Consider the following 23204-nt stretch of genomic DNA (forward strand, 5'->3'; position numbering starts at 1 on the left):
CATATAATGAAAAAAAAAAAACACTTTTTCTTATATTGAAGATGTCGTATCCATGAACGAATACAATAATTCAAATAGTAGTTCCTAATCTCTCTCTCATAAGCAATAAATTTTAGGAACGTATGCATAAATTGATGGCGTCAGTGCCTTTTTCTTTTTTCTTATTTTAAAGACCTTTAAAATTTCTCTTTCTAACTTTATTTAAAATATCCACGTTCGCTTAAGATCGATCTTATTTACAAAATATAGTTACAATTTAATTTGTTTAGTAATTGTTAGGTGAAAGTACAGAATAGTTACAAAACGCCCTCCCCTGCCTATGTTAAGAAAGGGTTTCTAAATAACGTTATTTTATTTCAGCAACGGCAACGTCCGGATTCTACAGAAGTATTTTTTCTTCTTTTTTTAAAAAAAAAAAAAAGAAGAAAAAACGTAAACTTCTTTGACTATTTCCGATTTGTTCTATAAATCGCGACAGGAAACGTTTGGACCGATATGGATAGTCTCCTAGAGAAATACCCGAAAATCTTAAATTATTATAAAAGATTTTCGGGGGGGGGGGGGTCTGAGAGAAACTTGACCGGAAGTAATTTACAACGGTGAAACGTTTATTTAACACCGGAAAAAACCGGTGCTGTATGATAAAAATATAGAATTTCAAACATGTTTGAACCGAAATAATAACACCACAATAAGTAACGCAAAACAATAACAACAACCACCACAACAACAATAGTAATAAATAATAATTAACAATGTGTGGGGATGAAAAAGATTTCAATTTCGAATCTGTGTGTCGTGCCAGCCAGAAAGGAAATGTCGATTATTTTCATGACATCGTCACCTCCGGACAATTCCAGAATGAATGGTTGGTGCAAAAATGCAACCAGAGTTCAGGGGACAACATTTTACATGTTGCTGCTCGTTTCGGACGTTTGCCGATTCTTGAATTCATTGCCAAGGAATTTCTCGTCGACCACAACTTTAAATGGTCAGCGAAGAATGTGGACCTTTTCGATTCCATCAACACAGACCGAAAAACTCCCCTACACGAAGCGGCCCAAAATGGCCACGCCGACTGCGTCCGCTTCCTTCTTGAACAGAACGCCAAGGTTGACAGCATGAAAAGGGCCGATTGGTAAAAAAATAAAATATAAATAAATAAAAACATCTTTGGGTTCTCCTGTAGGAGACGTCTCTTTGAACTACTTTCGCTTTTTCTCGTTCACATGCCTCTATTCCAAATTCGTAGCAGCGGGCTGATATCAGTAGACTTCTTTTTTTTCACCAAAACAGTCATGGTTTTCTTTTTAATGTTTAACATATTTCAAACGAATATAAATTATTGCACAAAACAATAATTAAATTAAAACAAAAATCGGTAAATTTTTACATTAGGTAACCTCACCTCCATAATTTTCTTAAAAATGGTGACTTTTATAGTTTTTTGACTATGCTGCTGAATACGAAAATCTCATTTAAATTTTGCAGAGACAAGTAGACTTTTTTTTTTTTTTATCGCGTATAAAAAGATAACCGCCAGAGAATTACAGTGCCTAATACAGATCTTTATATCTCAATAACTACTTGTCTCTGCAAAATTTAAAGAAAATTGTGGAGGTGGACCTAATGTAAACAAAATACCCAAAAATCATTTTCGAATTAAAAAAAACAATCATATTTACTTGATTATTAAATTTAAAAAGTTATTCTAATAAATTACCTAACAATTTAATTCAAAAATATCGTAAAAACTAAATTTAACTTAGCTTTTTAAATTTAGTAATCAAGTAAAACTTGAATTTTCACTTGATTAAATAATTCGAAATAAGAAAAATGATTTTTCGTTTTAATTCAATTATTTTTATTATGTAATACTTTATATCAGTTTGAAATATGTTGAACATAAAAAACGCATTGTTAATGACTATTTTGGTAGAAAAAAAAGGCACTTCTGTATGACAATTACATATTAGCATCAGAAACGAGTTATCGACCCCTGTTCTTAGAAAGGAATTTAGGAAAACTCGTCCCGGGAAAACTCGTCTCGGGAAAACTCGTCTCGGGAAAACTCGTCTTCGGAAAACTCGTCTCGGGAAAACTCGTCTTCGGAAAACTCGTCTCGGGAAAACTCGTCCCCTTTCGCTAGGTAGGAAAACTGGTCCCGTATTGAATAAATATCGATTGAAAACACATTTTATGATCGTTCTTGAAGGAGATATTGCTTTTTAAAATAGACTATAGCCCCCCCCATAATATTTTTAAAAAATATTTTTATTTGTTTAATGTTTTTTTTTTTTTTTTTTTCTACCTAACTGGCTAAGTTCTTAGTGGTTTCACTTATTTTAAAGCGTTTATTATGTTCATACAAAGTTAATTAAAAAAATTTTTGGTTCTTATCTTAACGATGTTTTTTGGAGTCATAAAAACAATAATAAAAAAACAAAACAAAAAAATTAAAAACTGGGAGCGTTACTTTTTTGTTTTGGTTTTTTAATTATGATAGTTTTTTGTTGTTATGTTTTCGTTTTCTCTCATACCAAATGCAATGCACTCATGCGTTATTTAAAATTATAATTCTATCAATTATCAAAATTTATTGTCGTCCTCTCAAATTTTGCAAAAATTAACTAATATATCAAAAGCGAAATATTTTTTTGGCGCGAGAGATGCCATGTGCTAACAATCTCTCGTTAACTCATTTTTAATTTTTTTAATTTTTACTTCAAAATTCTAAAATCAATCATTAAGAGAAAAAGTAATCACTAAATAAATTTATTAATCAATTTTATTGAAAACTCCGCTATCGTTTATCAAGAATCTTTTTAATTTCATTTTTTGTTGGTTGTTTTTCCGAGGGAGATATAACCCCCCCCCTCTCTAAATTATATTTAAAAAAATATTAAAATTTTGGTTTGTATTACTGTACACATAGATTCGAAAAATAATAAACTAGACAAAATACTGTTAGAAATTCGCTCAATATATATTACCGTGGCATAGGTTGAGTCATTCGGTGTTTTTTTTAATAGTATTTTGTCTAGTTTATTATTTATAACACCTATTCCCGAACTTACTGTGTTTAAGAGAGAGTCGGCCGCTATTTTGAATTGTCGAATACATCGGTAAACACTGTATGTTTTTCGAGCTGAATAAACATGTTACATTGAATAAAAACACGAAAAATATATCCAGTTTGGTAGGAAAGTAACTTATCTTGCCTTTGATAACATTTATTTGTTATATATTTGTTTTTTGACAATTTTTTCGAATCTATGTGTACAGTAATACAAACCCAAATCGATTTTACCCTTTTATAACAACAGTAAATAAGTAAATTCTTTTTATATTAATATAAAAAAATATGCGGTCTCGTTTATGAACATAATAAACGCTTTAAAATAAGTGAAACCACTAAGAACTTAGCCAGTTAGGTAGAAAACGGACACTTAGAAAATCGATTTTATTTTAAAAAAAACAAAACATCAAACAAGTAAAAAAATTTTTTTTTTAATATTATGGGGGGGGGGGCTATAGTCTATTTTAAAAAAACAATTTCTCCTTCAAGAACGATCATAAAATGTGTTTTTAATCGATATTTATTCAATAAGGGACCAGTTTTCCTACCTAGCGAAAGGGGACGAGTTTTCCCGAGACGAGTTTTCCCGAGACGAGTTTTCCCGAGACGAGTTTTCCGGAGACGAGTTTTCCCGGGACGAGTTTTCCGGGCACCCTTAGAAAGAGAACTGCCATCTAGCGGCCATTAACGCAAAAATATATAACGAAATTAATAACACAAAAATATATGAAAATCGAAATGTTTCTTGTATAAAAAAACTGTATCAAAATATGATTTTAATGTATTAATATATATTTTTTCAATGAGTGATTCATAACTAAAAATAAAATAATAAATATGATAAAAACATGAAACAGATTGTTTTGGAATTTTTTTTGGTAAGGTTGTATAAAAATGTAGCAAAATATAATTTAAAAAACATGAAACAGAGGTTTAAGAATATTTTTTTTGTACAGAAAGATTGTATAAAAATATAATTTTAGTTTGCACTAACTTTTAGATAAGGAAGAGTTATCAACCCTTGATAAGCGACATCTGTCGGCGATTCTTGAAACTAAAATACAAACATTCGTCTCATGTAACTCTCATGCAGAAGTGCCAAAAAAAAAAAAGTCTACTGATGTCGGTTTACTGCTACGAATTCAGAATAGAGGCATGTGAGCGAGAAAAATCGAAAGTAGTTCAGGAAGACGTCTCCTACATGAGAAGCTGCATTTGAATTCACTTTGGCAAACGTTTACAATGACATCCCTCCTCATACGCGCATTATAATTGATTTAGTATTTGTCCAGAATTCTCCCTATATTTAAAAAAAAAAAAAAAAAAAAGAAAAAGTGAGGATTACGGAAGAATGGACAACCCTAACTAGTGTCAGTTGAACATCGCTTCTTACTAATGTAAATTTTTTCTGCTTACTAGATCAGACTTCCTGTTCTAGTTTCATTTCGTTAGCAGCCATGTTTATGTTTCCTTTTAGTTGCGCCAAAATTAGGTATTTTTTTACAATCTGCCCCAGTGTAGTATAAACACCCTCAACCACCCCAAGAACGGCTTTTGGAATACCCCTCCAACGTCCCCATGTTAAGAACGCCTTTTGAGGTTGGGGACGTGGGGTTATTTCGAAAGCCGTTCTTAACATAGGGAGGTTGGGGTAGTTATAGGAGACGTTGTAAAAATTTACCCAAAATTATTATTGCTTAAGAAATATTCCTATAAATAAAGGAATATTCATACACACAAACACAAAATAAATAAATTATCAGCTAACACCCTTTGCTCAAATAAAGTATTTTAGAATTTTAGAGTGGAGAATCTTTTTCGAATTAAAATTTAATGTAAAAGTATTCCCCATATCCAAGTCATTCTACCGTTGTAGGACAGTTAACCCAAGTTTTCGGCACTAGTTCCTTACATCGCTCGGAATCTAAGCTATTTCTAAAAATGTAAAGAAATCAATAAATATCTAATAAAGTAATATAGTTTTTAAATAGATTCAAACCATTGAAAAACATTGCATTCTATTTTTCAAAAAAAAAAAAATAAAACAATGATACAAAAAAAAACATGGTATTCTATTTTCTAAGTAATATATTTTTATAATACTAAAACAAATCCAAACCAATTAACATTGTATTTTAATTTTCAAAGAAAAAAATAAAAAGAAAAAAACAATAAGAAACATTCTATTCTATTTTTTTTAAATAAATATAAGTAAATCTCCATCTTTAAAAAAGGCAAAATGTGTGTGATCATTTTGTGTATGTCTTCAAAAGGCTTCTTTCGCACGCGCTCCCGGGGTCGTTACTATCGCTTAAAACTGTGTATATAGGTCCTATATCATAATATCTAGGAATTAGGAAAGCGCGCAGCGTATAGATTTATTTACGTCGATTTTTACAAAATTATTGTTATTTTGGTTTCTCGCGTGTTGATTGGGCTTTTTAGTATAAATAAAATGAAACTAAACTCAAACGGACGTGTTCGCGGCAATGCGCCGGGGAAAAGACGCTTACGCTGCGTGACTTCTATTTGACCTTTCTTAATTAGGTCAAATGCAAGCAACAAAAGTTAACTTTTATCACGCACGCCTGTTTTTATAGTTATAGTTAGATAAAACACGTTTACGCTGTATGTCGCAGTGGCCCAATGGTAACATCGCACGTTTTTTTTTTTCACATATTAATTTCCAACTCAAGGGTACGGGTTCGATTCTCATACTCACCTAACAAAACATTTTTTTATTATTATTTTATTTTATTATTATTATTATTTAACCCCCCCCCCCCCCCGGAGTTTTGATTTACCTCAAGACACCCGGGCATCGCCGGGTACCCCCCCGCTAGTGCTTATATAAAAGTCACTTTGTGTGTGTGTGAGTTCCTTCCTCATAGGTTCCAAAATGGCTGAGCCAATCTTTTGCAAAATTCACACAAAGGTAATTGATATGCCTGGCAGTATTCTTAGATATGTTTTGCATAGAAATTCATCTGATAAGCATCGAAAATCAAAAACATCTGATCTTAAAAATAGTCTTTTCTCTCTTACAAATAAAAAAGAATTTTTACAAGCGAATATTTTACATTATACCAGCCAAGGGAAATAATAAAATCTCAGCAAATCATTTCTTCTTAAAAAAAAAATAGATATATTGTCATCTTGAGATATAGCTCAGTGGTAGAGCATTCGACTACAGATCAAAATATCCCCTGTTTAAGCTTAGGTGTACCTCACCATTTTGTTTTAATTTTTTCTTATTAATGAGTTCAATTTACAATAAAAGAAGAGGTACCATATAAAATCGCCACAAATAATTTCTTTGTTTGCATATTTTAAAACTAAACATTAATCAGAAGTGACTTTTCCAGGGCATTCATTGTCAAACCCAAATACCAGCTGACATGATGTAAACAAACACAAGTGGAATTTGATGAACGACATTATTGTTATTATTTATTTATTATTTGTTATTATTTATTTATTTATTTTTTACAAATTAGTCCACCGGGTAAATTATTCCTCGTAATATATAATAATCAATAGAGGATTGATTCTATAAAAATACATACGCAATCTGCATAAATTAAAATATCCTGTTTAAGCGTATTGTATGACCGGGCAATGCTGGATATCCAGCTAATATTTAATAAAGTAATATATTTTTATAATAGTAAAACAGATTCAAACCACTGAAAAAAAAAAAAAAACATAAACACCATTTTATTTATTATTTTATGCAAAATTTAATCACGTATTATTTATTTTTGTAAAATATGTGTAAAAAAAAAATAATTGTGTACAAATCTCATATTTTCTTTCATGCCAATCCGTTGATCTTTACTATTAATAAAATTGTAAATGTTTATTTATGTGTGCGTATATATATATATTTATGTGTGTGTGTATATATATATTTATGTGTATATATATATTTATGTGTATGTGTATATATATATTTATGTGTATGTGTATATTTATGTGTATGTGTATATATATATATTTATGTGTATATATATATTTATGTGCATGTGTATATATATATTTATGTGTATATATATATTTATGTGTATGTGTATATATATACCAATAAAACTTTCGAACGGATGCACCAAATTGAAAAATTTTTTTTCCCCCGAGTCCCTAGATTGTCCTTATCTTTATATGGTTCGTAACGAACAACGCTTATCTATATATAACGTTCGTAACGAACAACGCTGAGTTACACAAAAAGACCGAAATAAGGGTTTTTGGGCCGTTTTGTGCAATTGTCGAAAAAGTTACCTGCCCATGTCAACGGAATTTAGCAAAGTCTGTATACAATCGCGATAACATCTTTCGGCATATGGACATGACTTGTGGTGCAATGGATAACGTGTCTGACTACGGATAAGAAGATTCCAGGTTCGAATCCTGGCAAGTTCGTAATAATTTTAACCATCATTTTATCCAACGTTTACTTATTATCCTTAGCCTTAGGGTATTTTTGTTTTTTTCAGTGATTTTGTTTTGTGCATATGGGAATTTCCCATACTCCGAGTTCACAAGGTAAGCGTTGATGTTGAGTGTACTTGATTTTGTGTTTGACTCCGCATTATGTGTGCCGATGCGGTGCAGCCGCTAGTTTTATAATAAAAATGGAAGTCCGGGTTGGTCTGTTGATTTTGCGGTGGGAGTTAAGTTCTAGGAGGTCCACCCTCCCAGGCCTTCTCTCTTTGAGAAGGGGTTAGTTTATTGTTAATCGCCTAAAGAGCCCTCACCGGGGAATGCTGACAGGGCTGCCCAGGCACTTTTTGCAGGTCAGAGTGCTCCTCCTCTGGGGAGCTAACTTCTCAATCCCACTTTCCGACCCTGGTGTCTAAGTTCTTGCAGTGGGAGAGAACTAAATACCTTTTATTATAAAGAAGAAAGTGACATCATTCATGATTGTATTACTCAGATACAAGAGCAACATAGCTAAAACATCCAAACAGCCGACATTTTGGACTTCTAATAATATGATATTAAATAATTTTCCTCATTGCCTGTTGTCTTTTGGGCTAATTATTGCTTAATTGGGTCAGAGTCGAAAGGGTTAAACAATGATGAATGGAAAATGATGTCATGTTAAAAATTTCCGAGCATTAAATAAAAAAAACAATGTCAAAGTATAAAAATAAGAATGGTTAGTTAGAATGAAATATTGATTTAGTAAATTAATTGCTGTTGATGACAAACTACAAAAATCTGACAAGATAACTATATATAATTATATTTGGCTTACAAAGATGAAATTATGAGTAGGTTTAAACATTGAATTCTCAGTGTAAGCCATATATATATATATATATATATATATATATATATATATATTGTTTTTAAAATATAATTATCCACTGGCATGTGTTTCGTCGTCTAGTGAGATTCGAATGACAAAATTCTCTATTTCAAATTTCAAGATGTTGACCATCTTACTGTTTATTTCTTTAAGTATGTTGAAAGATCATCATCATCATCATCATCATCTCATATGAATCTGAACATTCCATTCTTTTGTTTATTTGTATATTTCTGTTTTCCTTTTAAGGACACCTTTGATGTTAGCCGTGGTGAAAGGCCATAAAAATGTTGTGATCCAACTTTTGAATGCTTCAGCGAATCCAGCTTTAGTGAATAAAGATGGATGGAATTCTTTTCATTTGGCTTGCAGGTACAGTTACAAATTCCAATATAGAATTTTTTTACTTACAGAAAACCCTAATAACCTATAATGTTGTACTTTTCTCCAGCTCTTCTTAACACTAGCCCAGTCTAATAGTGTATCGTTTTCATATTACATGTTTAAATGAATAAATGTCAAACAATAAGTCTTTTCACACAAATGCATACGTGTGCACTTGCGCGTTATCGCTAGTGAGCGATCAATTAAAAAATCAAATGAATCTTTTTTTACATATGTGCGCAACCGCTGGTCTTTTTTTATATATGTGCGCGATCGCTGGTCTTGTTAACATATGTGCGCGATCGCTGGTCTTGTTAACATATGTGCATAGTCGCTGATCTTTATTCATTGATCGTTGCCTTTCCATATGTGTAGCTGTTGATTTTTTTTTGTTTCATCGTTTAGTGTCTGTTTAACTGAACTGTTTTGTCTAGGAATCTAACCTTTGAACCCATACCTCATTCATGCTAAGTACACTTGGTCTATTTCCATTTGCCACTGGGTTTTTTTTTTTTTTTTTTTTTTTTTTTTTACAAAGGCGTCACCACATTATCAAGGCCCAGAGGCCACTCAAGGATAAGGGTTAAAGAGTGTACAGTAGAAATTGGTCAATATAGTAATCATTAGTAATGAAAATTTGGTAAATTTGATAACTTATATGGAACGGCTCATCAAGAACTTATTTACTTTAGACTTGAACACAACCATATTGTAGTCAGCCGGAAAGCAGGAAAACGGAAGACAATTCCACAGGCGTGCAGTTCTAAGAAAGAAGCTTTGTTCATGGAATCTACGTTTAGGTTTAGGCACAGATAAAGAGTGGGGGAAATTATTGATAGTGTTTACAGCTAGACGAGTGTTTCTTGTGAAAGTTTGGCGAGGGGGGACCATAGATTGAAGCTCAGTTGAACACTTTCCATGAAAATAACGATACATCAGAGACAAACTCGCAACATCTCTTCTGTGAGATAGAGGTTGCAAGGAGGAGAAAAGGACATCTCCTACGAGGCTACAAAGTCTATTTTGAACTCTTTTGAATTTTGAACTGACATGCATTTGCAAAAATTCATACTAGTTAACATAATCTCTAATTACTGGCATAGGATCTCAATATATATATATAACTAGCAGGGAGTATCTGGCATTGTCCAGGTGGAGGATATTGGCACAAGGACAAAGCGATATTTAGAATGGCTTCCACATGGTTAAAAAAGATAGAGAGAGAAGTGGGTCATTAGTTTTCCACGTTAACTATTAGGCTAAAAAGGATAGTGAATTCAATGAGTTGGTAATTAACTTTTGCCCAAGTGGAGGATATTGGCATAAGGACGAAATAAAAAATTTAAAAAAAAGATAGAGAGAGGTGGGATCGAACTAAATTCAATGAGTTGGTAATTAACTTAGGAATCATAGGAGTCACCTCGCATACGTGGAAATGAATGTTGCTTTTAAACCTGGCCAGGGGCCAGTTAAGCTTCCCGCTTTCTGTCATTTGTGTTTGAATAGTTTCGCTTTAAGACAAACAAACACTCAAAACAACACCACAGTGGGAATTTTTTTAACTCGATCAAAGAAAAGGAAAGAAACGGTTTCCTTTGCGAATCTCAGATATTATGATCTCAGAAGTATAGGAAAACTTCTCTCGGAATTTAACCAACAGCGAAATCCCAATCTGAAAAGCCTTTCACGAACATACACGAACGCTCGTGCCCATTTTGCCTTTTATATATTTATAGATAATACTTAAAGCTTAACCTGATAACGATGTCTTTTTCACTTGCGTCTTTTCACAAAGTCTTTATATTCATTCCTACTTCTTGGCACTCACTGTTTGGTTTTGTTTCTATTTCAAATTAAACTCAATCATGTTCTGCAAAGTCAAAAACAAAAACAACCAAACTAAACACCATAAGTAAATATTTGAAAATATAAAGAACTTAAAGCATAGTAACTAGATTGTGAGACAACACTGTGATGATCAGTAATGGTGGAACTTAGTTAGGGTTTAATTATATAAGAGAATGGCTTAACAAGAACTTATTTACATTAGACTTGAAAACGACTGTGTTATAGTTCGCTGGGAAACAGCTGCCTGATATTGTGTTCCACAGATGGGTAGTTCTAGGAAAGAAACTTTGCTCATGGAATTTTTATTTAGTTTTAAGCACAGATAGAAAGGGAAGAAAATTGTTGACAGTTGTTGTAGCTGGACGAGTGTTTGTTGTAAATGTTTTACGGGGGGGGGGGTCATAAATTGAAGCTCAGTCGAGCACCTGCCATGAAAATAATGATAAAGCAGAGATAGACTTGCAACATCTCTTCTGTGAGGAAGAGGAAGTAAGGAGGGGAGAAGGTACCTGCCCACTAGATTTTGAATACGGTTTTATATCCTGTCAATGCTGGAAAGAGTATTCTTAGCAGCTCCACCCAAAATGTGATAACAGTACATCTTTGGACAGTTCTGGCTCTTGTACAGGTAGAAGATTCTTAAAAAGTGCACCCTCCCAGATATCACCTTCTCCTTCAGAATTTTATTGCAAATCACTTGCAACAACCTTAGTGAGGAATACGAATGGATCCATTTTGTGACTATTTTTGTAGAGTGCCCCTTACTGGGGAGTTGGTTTTCCCCACTTTTCGTCTTTGTGCTATATCTTGCTGCTGAGGGAAACCAGTAAATTGCAACTGTGTTCATCAGCATTTTTACTGAATTTTGCTGTCGTTCTTATTTTAAAATCCATTATTTTGTCTTGAACTATTCATTTAAATTTTAGGGAAGGCAATTTGGAAATTGTGAAACTTTTGTCAGACACAAAACCAGATTTATGGAAAGTTGTCAGCAAAAACGGACGCACACCTCTCCATACTGCAGGTAAAAATGAAGCTTGTTCCATCTTTCTTCATGTTTTTTAAAAAAATTTTCTACAAAAATTTCATCAAATTTTTAGAGAAACATTTGAATCAGTGTATCACGCTAGAAGGTGACTACGCTGATGAATAAAGTTTAATTTTAACTCTAAACATTGTTTCATTAACCCCTTATAACCTGAATTATTATGTAGATAACTAAAAAATATTTATTATTAATTTTACTGAATGAACATTTGCAATCTAGAGGTATTTGATATCTACTCAAATACTGAACTAATACGTACAAGGCGTGTTTGAATCAATTCTCACTTTATTTATGCCATTATATTCATTTATTTACAACTGAACGAATTAATTCAACCAGGTCGTAAAAGATTAAGAACAACACAATAGAAATTCTCAATCGTCATCTAAATAAAATTCTGAAGCATAGCTTTTTGCATTTGTGAAATCGTACACTTAACTCCAAAAGCCCATTTTTGCTAGGTAATCTCCAACGAGATGTGAACGAGTTTTGTTTATTTATTCAACCCATAACCTTTTTCTTGTGTAATTCTATGTCATATAACAACAATTTACGATATATTTATAAATAATGTGTCTTGTATTTTTAGTTGGTTGTAAATCATCTAGACTTAGTCTTGTCACAAGTAGTTCTCGTGCTGCAAATGTGCGTGCACCTCTGATGTAGATGATTAAAAAAATGTTTATTGTTAATTTTAAAGGGTAATAATACTATGAGTGTCTTTAAACTGGAAAAATTATGAAGTTCAAGAGTTAAACTACCACTGAGAATTTTTACATTTCATAAATTTACTTTGATTATTAAGTGTTTTTATGACAAACGAAATCGTCCACTCTCGGACACAGATGATGGAAAATGGACAGTTGCAATATGGAGGTATCTGGAATCTATCCAGATACTAAACTAATATGTACAAGGTGTGTTTGAAACAATTCCCACTTTATTTATGCTGCTATATTCATTTATTTACGACTGAACAAATTAGTTAAACCAGGTTATAAAGGATTAATTATCGGACATTTTTTTTTTTTTTTACTTGTATTTACTCCAACAAAGAAAATTACTAGTTTTATTTGGATTTTTTGGACTACTGTTCTCATCTTCGGTGTCATTTACACAATGATTTGGTTTATGTAACCTCCGATCTTCTTCATGTATATCTTGTCGATTCGGGAATCGTTCTGACAAACTCGGAAAGTTAAAATGTTGACGGATTAAAAATGGGTTGACATGCCACGGAGACAAATGTTGACATTCAGACAATAAAAAAGAAAGGAAAGAAGAGGCCAAAAAAGAAAAGGAAAGAAAGAAAAAGTTTGAACTGTGTTAATTGTGTGTAGAAGTCATAAAAGAAAAGGAATTGATAAGAAATATTCTGGGATTTTTCTCTCAAGAAAAACCCCCTTCCTGCGGTTGAGGTTAGTTAGCAGTTCAAAGAAAGAAACTTTCAGGGTAGAAGGATCTCCAGCATCAGGAGGATTTATACAGTGAATGTATGAGATTTTGCTGCTTGTCAGGTTAGTTGGGATTATTTATGTTGAGGGGGTACAAGTTTGTCAGAGTACTTGTAAAACAAGCACAAAAATATAACATTGTGGCGATGGGACAGGGGTTGGAGCTTGGTTGACAGTGTGGCATCTATTATTATCATTTTTCCCTATGCAATGTATGTCCTAAATTATTTAAATTACAACAATATTTTTGACTGAAATGTTTATATTTTTTAATTTTTTTTTTTTTTACATCAAATGAATAAACTCAAAACAAAAAATTTAGGGATGTAAGTTATCCACGTTTTATGGGAATATTTTTACATTAAAAGAAGATTTCCACTTAAATTGTTAGATCCTTTCTTAAATCTGAGTTTTCCATCGAATTTGCTGGGATTTTTTTCTGTTTTTTTAATAAGTAAAAAACTGATTTCTACCAAATTGCTAGAGCCTTACCTTCTTATTTTTCATTGCTATTTGATTGGATTTTATTTCTATTTCTTATTTTTCATTTTTATCTTTCCCTTCTCTCTCTTGCCTTTTTCTTCTAATGACAGTTTTCTAAGAAAACTAAAAATATTAATTTTCTGTACATTAAATATGTAAATTATGCAGAAGTAAATCCGGTCTTTCATAATTTTATAATCAATGAATTTCTTCTTACAAGATCTATCTTTGATTTTAGTTCATCAGTTTATTTGTGTGGATCGTTGTAACATTTGTTAAGAATAAAACATAATTTGAGGTACTTTCGTTCCAGAATACACTTTGTCCAAATTGGAATTATTTCCAAATGGACACAATCTTACAAAAAGGGTATAACTCTGTAATCATCCATACAGAGTGACTTCCCTTTGATTGAAAAAAAAAATATTTAGAGGAAAAAAACAACAAGCAATGTCAAGTTCGTACGATTGGTTTAGTATGTACTAGCAGGAACCCCCGACATTGCTCGAGATTGAATAACAATCAACAAATGTTCCACAATCCTATATTTTTATTGTCATCAAAATCGGTGAAATTCCTCATTTTTCAATCAAATCAATTGATCGTCTGCTCTAGTTGGGGATCTATTGTGATGCTCCAGAAGGAAGCTTCACATGCCTCTACGGTTCAATTGTGCTCTAAACAGAAACATTCATTTCGAATGTGCCTCCATCTTATAAAAGAACCAACTGTTAATTTTATGAAATTACTTTTACATAATCACTTGAATTTAAGTTAAAAGTACAAAAGTCAAGTATCATGGTTCAATTGTTTATTAAAAAGAAACATTCCTTTTGAATGTGCCCCTATCTTTATAAAAAAATCCGCAGTTGATTTTATAGGCTGGGCTTTTCTGCTTGTGCTGTGATAAAACGTCTCTAATGCACTTGTGGTGTTAGGTTGTATAAAAGTGTTAACTTTAGTCAAAATCAGACTTCCTTTTTTAATCGACTTTTGATACTTATCAGAGAAAATCTACATAAGAACACTCCCAAATACATCAAGTTCATTTCTGTGAAATTAAAAAAAAAAATCGACGTTGCTGTTTCCGAGTCCATAGGGAACGAACACACATACAAAGAGATAATGCTGTTGTTTTTGTACTCTAGCTCTTCATGGTTGCAAAGATGTGATCTGCTGGCTCCTTGAAACCTGCCAACATCCCATTGATGCTGAAGATTCATGCGGCAACACACCACTTATGGATGCTATCCGTAGCGGCCACACTCAAGTTGCTGACATCATGATCCAGAATTTTAAGGTATGACTTTAACAATTTAATGTAATTTGCAAAGAATGTCAACATGAAAAAAACTTAAGAACTTTTATCTTTATTGTTTCAACAAAAACAGTCATCATCATATTCGATTTAACGTTGCGTGTTGGACGGACTGTCATGTTAGGACGATAGAACTTGATCAAAGGGAGCTGACTCCTTATCTGTTTCAGCCAGAATTATTTCCCTTTCTTTATCCCAGTTCTCATGTGAAAACGTAAGAACTGCATCGAAGAGACACCGGTAGGCGCCATTAAGAGGAATGATTTTGAATCCAAGAAAATGAAGGAGATATATATATTACTTCATTCCATTATAGTTGTGACACATAAACTCAAGTAATATCGGACTAAAACTGATCGATGTAATTTGTATTAGTCTATCTGTTGCCTTGTAAATTAGGCACGGCCAAAACGAAGGAAAGGTTAAGTATTTTATAAAAATCTACCAAAAATCAAGTAATTATCCAATCAATACGAAATTTTCACCGATTATTAAGTGAAGCACGAACTTTATAATGGTGTATTTCTTTTTATAATCGATATTTATAATCGATATTTTTTTTTGCCTACAAACCCTCCCTTCTTTATGCTTAAAATAATTAGTCGAAACTGAACAAAATATATTGTGAGGAGGGTGAGAATGTCTTGTAGTTTCTTAAAAAAGGAACGTTAAATTTTTTATTTTTTAATTTCAACACGGGATTTCTACATATTGAGATAAAAGTTGAAATTATTTTAAATTCAGATACTTACGTTATAATATTTTTGCATATTCTTATAGGAAATCATCCTAAATCTTATTTAGACAAAAAAAAAAAAATTAATTGATTTAAAAAGCTGTTAAAAATATATATTTAATTGTATATTTCTAAATGCAAAAAATTGTGGTAAATGGTGTTTTTTTTTGGAAAATTTTAAATTGTATTAAAAATAGAAAAAGTTTTATATGATTCTGCTTTTTGTATGATAAAATTCAGGTTTTTCTCTTTCTGGAAAAAAAATGTTGCTCAAGAATAATGGATTTTAATAGAATTGACTTCTTTTACACTTTTTGGCCGTGCCTATTGTAAATAAAATGTGTAAATCAAGTCAACTATGAGTATCTTCATTTCTTCTACGACTTTTTTGTCATCCATACATTCGCATACATATTCATCTGGGAACATTGGTGCCAAATCGCCTGTCTTCAAGTGTTGGTCACTGTCGTCCAGTAGCTGGCACTTTCATCCATGGTGGTCATTGCTCTTAAGGTACTTACTATCACTTTATGGCAGACATTGTACATATATGAACTGTTTATTATGCATGTAATTTTGATTTTCGTTTTTAGGCTGATTTAATGAAAACCGATCGGCTTGGTAACCACCTTCTGCATGTTGCTGCCCAAAGTGGTCATCATCTCACATCTGTCAAATACCTTTTATCAAATTTTAAAGTCGATGTGAATGTCGTTTCCTGCAAAAAAGTGACACCACTGCATTTAGCAGCAAAGGTAAGTGATTTTTCATTCTTTTATCATTTGATTGTAATAAACATCGATAAAAAGTCCATCATCTTGGCATATAAGTTAAAGTTGATTTTGTTTTGCCTGCTTTTTGTGATTAATAGTTTTGTTCATTGCAAGCTACATAATTAAATCTGTTTCGTCAATGAATAAAGGCGAATATTGGTTTGTTTAAAAACAAACACTTTATTTTTAACCAATTTTTATCTTTAATCCCTAAATTTTCTTCCCTCAAACTACTAGACTCTGGAATTCCTTCCCTAATTCCTGTTTCCTCGGCTATACTAACTTGCAGAAATTTTAGCATAATATGAAAGAAATCCACCATCTTAATATATAAATTAAAATTGATTTTGTTTTGCCATTTTCTTTCTTTTTTTGTTCTTTTTGATTAATAGTTTTTTATTACACACTACAAAATTAAATCTGTTTCGTCAATGAATAAGGGAAAATATTGGTTTGTGTTAAACAAACATTTTATTTTTAACCAATTTTTATATTTAATCCCCAATTTCCCCCACCCCCTCAAACTATTAGAGTTTGGCATTCCCTTCCTGTATTCTGCTTCCTCGACTATACTAAGATGCAGAAATTTAAGTGTAATATAAGCAAACATCTTGCATGCTCAGTTCCCTAATTAGAATGTTCGTGCAGGCCTGGCCATTAATTCATAGTAGTCCTTTATGTTTAGTGTCAGTGTGCTGCTTATTTTATGGTTGAATATAAGTAAAAACAAATACTGGTCGATCTTTTATCATTTGATTGTAATAAACATTGGTAAGAAGTTTAAAATCTAATCGTCTTAATATATACGTTTCTGAATTTTTGAGATAAGGATTAATTATTCATATTAATTGGGTTCTTCGGACTACTGTTCTCTTCCTGAGTGTGATTTTCACAACGTTTCGGTCGATGTAACCTCCGACCTTCTTCAGGTATATCTTGTTGAACTCATGAATGGTTCTGTCGAACTCGGGAATTTGAATGGAATTTCAAACAGAACCTCTTTATTTACTTCACTGGGGTTAGCATGCTCTCGTTCTGTTCGATTGGATAGAGGTCCTAGATAATTCACAGTTGTATTTTTCGGTCCCTTACACTGAGAATTGAACTTTCAACCGTCAGGAGAATGTCACTTTTACAATTGATTTGAAGGTTGAACGTTCAAGTATTAGTGTGGACGACCAAAAAATACAATTGCAAATTATTTAGGACCTGTATCCAGTCATGGAATGAGAACATGTTACCACCGTCAAGTAAATTCTTGAATTTGGCAGAAACATTCCTGAGTTCGACAAGATACACCTTCAAAAGGTCGGAGGTTACAGCGACCGAAACGTTGTGAAAATCACACTCAAGATGAGAACAGTAGTTTGATGAATCCAAATAATTCAAATACTTATATACAAATTAAAGTCAATTTATTTTTTATTTTTTGATCAATAGTTTTTTGTTTTACTACCAGCTACATAATCAAATCTGTTTCCTCAGTGAGTTAGGGTAAATACTGGTCTTTGTTGTTAAAAGCAAACACTTTATTTTTAATCAATCTTTATATTTAATCCTGATCAATATTGTATTTTTTGTTGGTCATTTTACTTTCAAAATCAGAAGCTCTAATAATTGTACGTATGTCAGAACGGCAACAATCTGATCATCCTGGATGGGAATGGGGAGGGGGTTCTCATCAGCGAGTACAGAGATGGTTAGTAAGTAAGGGACAGAAAGATAGCAGCGGCCCAAAGCATTAGTATTTCTGTTCTGTCTGTGCTTTTCTGCAGTAGCTTTCTTGTCACTTTCATATCGTCATATCAGCGGGAACCATTGAAAACAGCAGCCCACCACTCGATCTTATCTGCAGCTATCTGCTCCTATAATGACAGATTAACGTTAAAGGTTTTCAGTGATGCCATTAGAGTCTTTAAACCATTTTCTCTGCTCTGGAAGCAGTTGCCATGCCGGAGCTACCAAACAGAAGCTTCTCAGCTATTCTGTAGTTTGGCATGCAGGCTGCATGACCAGCTCAACAAAACTGAGCTTTCATCAGGATAGTAGATATGCTTGGGAGGAGTTCTGTGTCTGGTATCCTTTCCAGCCAGCTTATGCTAAGTAGTTTCCTCAGCATAGTATTAATTTACTGTCAGATAATTTTTTCAATCTTCACCGATAAAAAAACAAGGCAAAGGAAGTTTTGATTTATTTTGATTGCTTTCTTTCTTTTTCTTTTGTTTTCTTTTGCTGGCCAACATTTGATTCTAAAAGGATTAAATAATAAAATCTGATTAAAGAAAGAACAGTCCAAATTTGACCAAAGCAAATACCCTTATGCAGCCTAAACATCACAAGTGCATATGAAAAATTTTATCACCGCACAAGCAGAAAGTCCCAGCATATAAAATCAACAGTAGATTCTTTGATAAGATGGGTTATGTTTGAAATGAGTGTTTCTGTTTAGAGCACAGTTGAAGCATGATACTTGACTTTTGCATTTTAAACTTTAATTCAAGCCATTATATAAGAATAATTTTTGTAAAATCAACAGTAGATTCTTTACAGTGCAATATGGACTACCATGTATTGTGGACTAAATCACTGTGGGAAGGCATGTGAAGTTTCCTCCCAGTGCACTGCAATGGGTCCCCAACTAGAGAACGCAATCAATCGATTTGATTAAAAAATGAGCAATTTCACCGATTTTGATAACAAAAAAATATGGACAATTGAAACATTCATTAATCCTCATTCAATCGTGTTCAATGTCAGGTTTCCCTGTTAGTGTATGCAATATGGTTTCTGCTCTGCAAGATCTACAGCAGATGTGCTAACGGTTATATCACATAGGATTAGTGAACCTCTTGACAAAGGTTTCCTTTCCAGGGCAATTGCTCTTGACATATCGAAGGCCTTCGATAAGGTATGGCATAAGGGCCTACTTCACAAGATTTCCAGCTACGGTATCTCTGGAAATGTTTTCTCAATCATTAAATCATTTCTCTCTGATAGGTTCATAAGAGTAGTGGTTGATGGGCAGAAATCAGAGGCCCACAGTGTTAATGCTGGAGTCCCCCAGGCGTCCATCCTGGACCCAACTCTCTTCCTGATCTACATCAATGATCTCCCAAAACACATACTTAAATCATTCGTTGACATCTATGCTGATGACACGACCATCTATGGCAACACATCAAAGGCCGTAAATGACAAAGTTCTCTCTAATTCTCTCTCCTCTGATCTTGAACGCGTGGTACAATGGGGAAAGAGGTGGCTGGTCACTTTTAATGCATCCAAAACCAAGCTTCTATCTTTACATCATCAATTGAAATGGATGGCTCTCATCTTGAGGAGACTCAATGTTTTGACAAGCTTCTGGGTTTGACCTTTACTCCTGATCTGAAATGGAACACGTACATCAAATCTGTTGCCAAGGACACTGGGAAAATGGTGGGAGCCTTCTACCGCTCTAGAAGATATCTCACTACTGATGCAATTCTCTATCTGTATAAAAGCCAAGTACGTCCAAGGATGGAGTACTGCTGCCACATCTGGGCAGGAGCTGCTAAAAACAGCCTATCCTGCCTTGACAGAGTACAAAATAGACTTTGTGGTTTAGTGGGGATGCCCTTTTATCTTCCCTGCAGCCTCTCTCCCACAGAAGAGATGTTGTGAGTCTGTCTTTGTTTTATCGTTATTTCCATGACAATTTCTCGTCTGAGCTCCAAACCCGTCTGGCTGAAACTACTGTTAATAATTTTCCCCACTCTTTATCTGTGCCTAAATCCAAACGTAGATTCCATGAGCAGTGCTTCTTTCTAAGAAGTGCACAATTGTGGAACTCTCTTCCGTTCGCCTGTTTGCCACCTGACTACAACTTGGATATCTTCAAGTCCAACATAAACAAATTCCTGACAAACCGCCCCCTTAAGTAAGACACTCTATCAAATCTCCAATACTAATGATTACTACAATACTATCTCATTGATTACTGTACTCGCAATAACACTTATCCCTGACTGGTCTCCTGGCCTTGATAAGTGGTGATCCCCATGTAAAAAAAAAAAAAAATTTATAAAGTTGCAATTTCAAAAATAAAAAATATATCCATATAACTTGGGTGCATCAGCTTGAATCAAAATCAAAACCAAAACTTATGGAGAATTCTTGATAAAATTATTAAAAAAATAGATTACTGGAATGCCATCAGCTATAATCAAAATCGAAATCGAAACCGAAACCAAAACTTATAAAGAATTCTTGGTAAAATTATTTATTACAAGAAATAGAAATCCATAACAATTAAACGACAGTCACTCGGATGTAAGCGTGACACAAAAAATAAAGAACACACGATATTAATGTATAGATTATGATGATGATGATAATGATGTGGTGGTGGTGTATAATGTATAGATTATAATATTAAAAATAATAATATAATAATAATTATTAATAATAATTAAAAATAATAATAATTATTAATAATAACAATTAAGATAATCTTCTTTTTTCTTTCTAGGAGGGCCATGCGGACATTATTAGCACTTTGTTGTCTCACGGGGCAAACGTGCATCTGCAGGATCAAATGGGACGGACAGGTACGTAGAATATTTGATATAAGTCCATACCCTCCCCCCCCCTCTCCACGAGCAAACAAAAATGACAAAAGTCAATTAAAAAAAAAATCAATATGGTATACCTTCTTGTGGGGTAAACAAAATATTGTACACCAAAAAAAATCACATAAATTGATCAAGTTTTTTTTTTTTTTTTTTTTTAAAAAGAAAATCAAATCTCTTAATACTATGTTGTAGGACAAGCAATTCTTCCCTCTTTGTCAGAAACATCACTTCTGGAGTGTGAAGACTAAAAGAGAAAATAAGGGAAATGAGAGTTACGAGGCTGCTGAAAACGTAGCAGGACCAATTCACTGGAATGGTCAAAGTAAACATGGAAGTAATAAGAAAGTATTTGAGAGAAAGAGGGATAAATAAAGACCTGGGTAGAGATAGCTTTGTTTGGAAGTCAATTTCTTAAAGTTGTTGGTTGGTTGGTTGTTTTTGTTTCACGGCATATCAACCTTTTTCAGGTTATTTAATGCCGAATCCAGATATTTTGAAGAATAATTTTTTAATAGAATATATTTGTTGTTTTCAAGTCGGTTTCTATTTAACCCATAGTTGGGACCCTAACAGGTACTACCACTCCAGGTCAGAGTGGACATGGGAGCAATGGCAATTAAAGGGTGACTCCACACTCCCCAAAGCCCGCAACCTGGGGCCTCACCACTGGATATAGTTTAAGGTCATATCCAGGACCCTTAAAGTTGTCCAGCATATGCCAGTATGTAAAACAAGTATTAAACCGAATTTGATGATGCTGAAGATGCTGTTATTGTCATCAAAACAATACCTTAACAAGCTTAATTATAATTTCATAACAATTTGATTCCATTAATAATTCAGTTGTCAAACGATACTGTAATAATTTAAATTTTATTTCCAAAATCCTATTTTAAAATATATGAAATTTCTAACTTGATAAAAACAAAGCAAATGGCATAAATCAAAATAAAAAAAAAAGAAAGAAAAAAAAAAAGCAGAGTAAAAATAAAAACTTGGAAGTTAAAAAAAGACTACTGGGCAATGCCGGGTATGTACAGGTAGTTTATTCTCAAATAAAACTATATTCTAAAATTTGTAAATTTTATTGTATTAAGACTTTTGAAAAAAAAACATATTTTCATTTAAAAAAAAAACATGTAATTTTTATGGGTTTCATTAATAAACTTATTTTTTTTATTTCAGCATTAAACATGGCAGAGAATAGTCGTCATTTGGATTGTGTTCAACTGTTGAAAGAAAAATGTTGACATAAGAATGGAAGGTGCTCATGCCTTATAATTGGATATAAAAATATGAATTTTAAGTAAAAACACTATTACATAATAATGTGTCAAAATTAATAAAAATTATAAAAATTACAAAAAAATTAATTTTAAACAAAAACACTATTACGTAATTATGTGTCAAAATTAATAAAAATTATTAAAAAATTAATTTTAAGTAAAAACACTATTACGTAATTACGTGTCAAAATTAATAAAAATTATAAAAAAATTAATTTTAAGTAAAAACACTATTACGTAATTACGTGTCAAAATTAATAAAAATTACAAAAAAATTAATTTTAAGTAAAAACACTATTACGTAATTATGTGTCAAAATTAATAAAAATTATAAAAAAATTAATTTTAAGTAAAAACACTATTACGTAATTACGTGTCAAAATTAATAAAAATTACAAAAAAATTAATTTTAAGTAAAAACACTATTACGTAATTATGTGTCAAAATTAATAAAAATTATAAAAAAATTAATTTTAAGTAAAAACACTATTACGTAATTACGTGTCAAAATTAATAAAAATTACAAAAAAATTAATTTTAAGTAAAAACACTATTACGTAATTATGTGTCAAAATTAATAAAAATTATAAAAAAATTAATTTTAAGTAAAAACACTATTACGTAATTACGTGTCAAAATTAATAAAAATTACAAAAAAATTAATTTTAAGTAAAAACACTATTACGTAATTATGTGTCAAAATTAATAAAAATTATAAAAAAATTAATTTTAAGTAAAAACACTATTACGTAATTACGTGTCAAAATTAATAAAAATTACAAAAAAATTAATTTTAAGTAAAAACACTATTACGTAATTATGTGTCAAAATTAATAAAAATTATAAAAAAATTAATTTTAAGTAAAAACACTAT

At 32.1% G+C, this 23204-nt stretch overlaps 1 protein-coding gene across 1 annotated transcript; it reads left to right on the forward strand.

The window, feature by feature from the left end:
• Positions 1-611: 611 nt before the first annotated feature.
• Positions 612-22543, forward strand: LOC145252807 (ankyrin repeat domain-containing protein 16-like). Its single transcript, XM_080112762.1, has 7 exons — positions 612-1138; positions 8640-8762; positions 11549-11646; positions 14756-14907; positions 16255-16416; positions 20942-21020; positions 22230-22543. The coding sequence occupies exons 1-7, from the start codon at positions 756-758 to the stop codon at positions 22292-22294; spliced, it is 1062 nt and encodes a 353-aa protein (XP_079968888.1). The 5' UTR covers positions 612-755; the 3' UTR covers positions 22295-22543.
• Positions 22544-23204: the final 661 nt, after the last annotated feature.

Source organism: Euprymna scolopes, chromosome 29 (genome assembly GCF_053919585.1).
Source record: "Euprymna scolopes isolate OS-2025 chromosome 29, ASM5391958v1, whole genome shotgun sequence".
NCBI classification, from domain to species: domain Eukaryota; kingdom Metazoa; phylum Mollusca; class Cephalopoda; order Sepiida; family Sepiolidae; genus Euprymna; species Euprymna scolopes.

Excerpts from the sequence above, each read along its gene's own strand:
- LOC145252807 (XM_080112762.1), top strand. The coding sequence starts at position 756 with ATGTGTGGGGATGAAAAAGATTTCAATTTCGAATCTGTGTGTCGTGCC. Across the intron at positions 8,763-11,548 it reads TCTTTTCATTTGGCTTGCAG|GGAAGGCAATTTGGAAATTG; the intron begins GTACAGTTACAA and ends TTTAAATTTTAG. Across the intron at positions 14,908-16,254 it reads TCATGATCCAGAATTTTAAG|GCTGATTTAATGAAAACCGA; the intron begins GTATGACTTTAA and ends TTTCGTTTTTAG.